General features: G+C 37.5%; 1 protein-coding gene across 1 annotated transcript; it reads right to left on the reverse strand.

Annotated features, from left to right (window-relative positions):
* Window positions 1-2,164: 2,164 nt before the first annotated feature.
* LOC135613246 (probable calcium-binding protein CML45) lies at window positions 2,165-2,652 on the reverse strand. Its single transcript, XM_065110347.1, has 2 exons — window positions 2,532-2,652; window positions 2,165-2,364 (listed from the first exon to the last, which is right to left on the reverse strand). Exons 1-2 carry the CDS (start codon window positions 2,650-2,652, stop codon window positions 2,165-2,167), a joined length of 321 nt encoding a protein of 106 aa, XP_064966419.1.
* Between the last annotated feature and the right edge of the window lie 1,774 nt (window positions 2,653-4,426).

A 4,426-nucleotide genomic window follows, 5' to 3' on the forward strand; every position in this document is an offset into this window, starting at 1 on the left:
TGATGAGGAGAAGAAGAAAATGCAAAAGATTTCTTATGCTTTAGCAGTTAGAAGTTTAATATATACAATGGTATGTACGAAGCCAGACATCATATATGCAGTATGTGTTACTAGCAGATTTCTTACAAATCCAAGCAAAGAGTATTGGGCAGGAGTGAAGTGGATTTTTAAATATCTCAAAGGGAGCTCTAAGGTTTGTTTAAGCTTTGGAGATAGACTACCTATGTTGACAGGTTACACAGATGCATATATGGCAAAAGATATAAATATAAGAAAATTCACATTAGGTTTTAAACTTACTTTTGCAAGGGGAGCTATGTTATGATAATCCAGATTGCAATTGTATATTGCTCTCTCCACCACAAAGGCAGAATATATTACTACTAAAGAGGTTTGCAAAAAAATGTTATGGGTGAAAGAATTCTTATAAGAATTGGGGCTAAAACAAGAAAACTATGTGGTGCATTATAATAACCAAAGTGTCATCTATTTGTATAAGAACTCAGCCTTTCATTCTAAGTCAAAACATATAGATGTCAAATACCACTGGATTCGAAATGTACTTGAAAAGAAGTAGTTGCAGCTTCAGAAAATTCACACAGATGATAATGTAGCAGACATGTTGACAAAGACTTTACCAAAAGAAAGGCAAGAGATATGCCGACAACTGATCGACATTATATCACGTTGAGGAGTGATGAGACAATCTCCCTTATGGGCTGAAGGGGGAGATTGTTGAGCTGAAAGCCCACCTAAGTTCAACCCATAGCCCACCCCCCTTTCAAGTGAAACCCTAGATCTAATAGGGGAGTGTGGTGGCTATGATTTTTTGAGGAGAAAAACTATAGCAACGTGGAGAAAATTGTAGCAACAACTTAATTCAAGGAGAAGAAGAAAAAGATAGAAAAACAAGAGAAAGAAAGGGAAGAAAACAAGGACAACATAGAGAGACTGTTCTTAATCATCTAACAGTGTTATCATCTCAAGTTAGATCAAATCTATAGTAAATTCTTCCTATGATTACTTAGGAAAAATTTAGATGTTGTGCACAATGACATGATTCTTATATCCCAATTACTCTCTTGTAATTGTTGCTAGGGTTTTGGGTAAAAGATTGAGATTTATATATTTATTATTTTTATAGTGGATAGCCTCATGGTTTTTACCCTTCACATTGGAGGGATTTTTCACGTAAATCTTGATTTCTATTTGATTATTATTTTATTTAATTTCGCTGTGTGTTATGACCTACTAGTATTTGTTCATATACAAAAGTTTATCTCTCATTATATCCTATGCTGTTGGGCGAGAACGCGCGATTGGAATTCCATGCAAGGGAGGTGCGGGCGGTGGCGGCGGAGCTGGGATACATTCTGCGGCGGGCCGTCGAGCTGGCGCGGGTGGTGGTGAAGCTGCAGGAGGACCACCGGGTGTGCCTGCCGGGGCGGAAGACCGAGGACCAACAGACGCAGATATATAGCAGAAGGGGGAGGCACGGGCGGAGGCAGACCGGGGCCCGGCGTGGGTGGGGTCGGAGCTGGTGGGTGCGGATGTGGAGGTTTGACTGGGCCCCGTCTCCGTGTGCGCCGCACGTGAACGAAGCCAAGGGAGCGACAGTGTGCTTCTACTTATGAGTCCTGTTCGTTCTAATACTGCCTTCGTTGTAAGTTCCTCCATCGTTGTTTAAGTTGGTGGAAATGTGGGCTGCGGGGTATGACAGAGTATGGAGTACTGATGGCACTTCCAGTATGCATTGGGCTAAACATATGCGTGGTATAGTGGCACCTTAGCTTGCTTTCGCTGTACATGCATACAACTTAATTGATGCATCTGCTTACCTACTCAAAGGATTGATGCATCTGCTTGAAGCTCAGATCTTCTCTCAAGGATCTCTGGCTTTACTAATCAAAGTTTATGGCATGACAGTCTAAGCAAAACACAGATTGGATTGGAAATAATTGATCGGGAAGGATGACTATTAACAGATGATTTGGTAAGAATAAACTGCAATGTTTGCTTGGGACAAACTCTCATTTCTTTAGGACACTTGCACAGGTCAGAAGGGAGGAGGAACAGAAGCAGTGTTAGCAAAAACTGATCTCCATCGACCTTACAAACTCAACAAAATCAATGTTCCCATCGTGGTTTTCATCATACAGTTCGATCATCCTTCCGCATCCAATTCCAACCCTTCCACGAAGCCGAGCGCGGTGAGCACTCTCTGCAGCTCGAGTGCATCGATGAAACCATCACCCTTCTGGTCGAAGACGTGGAAGGTCTCTTTCACCTCCTCCAGACTCGGCTCCTCCTCGAACAAGCTCGAGAGCTCATCGGAGCTGACCTCCCTGGGCGGCTCAAGTAATACTTTGATTAGTTTCATATCGAAAATAAATAAGATTAAAATTAACTTATAAAAATATAATAAATATATCATTATTAATTTTAATTTAAATATTTTGATTAATATTTTAAAACAAATAAAATTGATGGACCAATTGGCGGATTAGACCCGTCGGGTCTTGACAGCTCACCTTCACGGTTGCAGCGCAGGCCCCTGACGTCCATGACCATCTCCACGTCTTCCCTGTCGAGCTGAGCGTCACCTCTCGACTGGCTTCTTGTATTCCTAGCCGATGGTTCGTCGCGGGCCATCGACAAGCATGTGCAGAACTCAACGCGGGAGCGGAGAAAGGATAGGGATGTTGGGGAGGACTAGAGGAGCATCATGATAGCGTAGCTGAGTAGTGTCTGAAGGAAGAGGAAGCCGAATGGTTCTGCAAGAGAGACCAACTTCTCCATGACCGGGATGATGAGAGTGGGGGAAGTGGTAGAGAAGTTGGATGTCTCCTTGTGCTGAGACCAAGGGGTGGATGAAGGTGAAGTATTAGTAGTAGGGAAGGAGGAAGAATGGTTGTCATAGGAGGAAGGTGCGGAGGACATGGTTGGTTCACTTCGTATAAAGGGTCATTCGTTAGGGGAGCTAACGGTATAAAAAACTATATATATATATATATATATATATATATATATATATATATATATATATATATATATATATATACATAATTTTACTTTTGTAACTATAAGAATCTTAATCTAAATTTTAAGATGTAAGTGTAAAAGTAATATATAACGAGCCTTTAGAAGGTTTGATTTGATTTGCACTTTCCAATCAAAATGGTTTATTTATCCTCTGAGCCAATCAACCGTTAACTTAATTGGTAAATACTTTAATAAAATATTATAAGATCTTAGTTGTCTTTTTGTGAAATAATAAATAAATTTGATAATGAGGTTTTATATTATTTTTATTTTTATTTAATCATTTCATTATCGAGTGAGATTTCATATCATTATCGTATTTCAAGACTCTTGCCAATAAACCTTTAAAACATGTTTTGAAGATAAATGATAGAGAGAATATTATCAAATAATCATTATTTGATGTATGTCCTTCATGCGACATACAGGTTAGAAGGGGGAGACATAACTTGCCTCGCACGATTTGCTCACATAGACAGCTCGCACGATTTGCTCACGAAGACATCGATTCAAGATAAATGGTTTATGGGTTACCTCTATCTTTGTCGTCTACATAGATAAAATATCAAATTAAAATTATTATATGTGGTCAAAGGATATCTCCTTAAAGAATATTCTATAGAATATATCATTCATCTAATAAAAGCTCATTTTTAATATAATAAAAATATTATTTTTTTACCATTCACAATTATATTTATCCATCTTGAGTTACTAACTTAGACTTCAAAAAAATTAGCCAAGAAAATATTTCTTAACTTCCGTCATTATGCAGAGACACTTCGAACTATCTCTTTGGGAGTTCGATACTTTTATCTCAAAGGCACATTAAACAACTTATTAAGGAGTTTAACATTTTTACCTAAGAGTAATCTCGAATAACTCTATATACATTACTCTAAATCATATTAGGTTGATTTGGATATCTTTCGTTGACAACAAATATATTCCATCAGCACATTCATGAAAATTCAAGATTTTCATAACAAAGCCTAATCATCATCTTCCAACATTAATATCTAAAATCCACTCATAATATGTTATATCGAAAATCTAGAAATATATGAAGTATTTATGGGATAAATAAATTTTAATAATATTATTTTTTGTATATAAGTGTTTTTATAATTGAATTTCATATCAGATATTGATTTTTAAAGTCAAAATATTTATTAGCTCAATAATCTTCCCGACCTTCCAAAAATATTTTTAAAGTCTAAAAATATGTTTAAAGTCAGGAGAAGGAAGGGGAGACATTTACGGCTATGTTGACTCCATGGAGTTTAATTCACTGAACCCATACATGCATATATTGATGATGACCTTGATGTTACTCAAGCTTGCCTTCGATGCAAGACCTAAACCTTTGGCCCTATTCGTTTGA

This window comes from Musa acuminata, chromosome BXJ2-5 (genome assembly GCF_036884655.1).
Source record: "Musa acuminata AAA Group cultivar baxijiao chromosome BXJ2-5, Cavendish_Baxijiao_AAA, whole genome shotgun sequence".
Taxonomy (NCBI): domain Eukaryota; kingdom Viridiplantae; phylum Streptophyta; class Magnoliopsida; order Zingiberales; family Musaceae; genus Musa; species Musa acuminata.

Excerpts from the sequence above, each read along its gene's own strand:
- LOC135613246 (XM_065110347.1), bottom strand. The coding sequence starts at position 2,652 with ATGGCCCGCGACGAACCATCGGCTAGGAATACAAGAAGCCAGTCGAGA. Across the intron at positions 2,365-2,531 it reads CCTGCGCTGCAACCGTGAAG|TATTACTTGAGCCGCCCAGG; the intron begins GTGAGCTGTCAA and ends AACTAATCAAAG.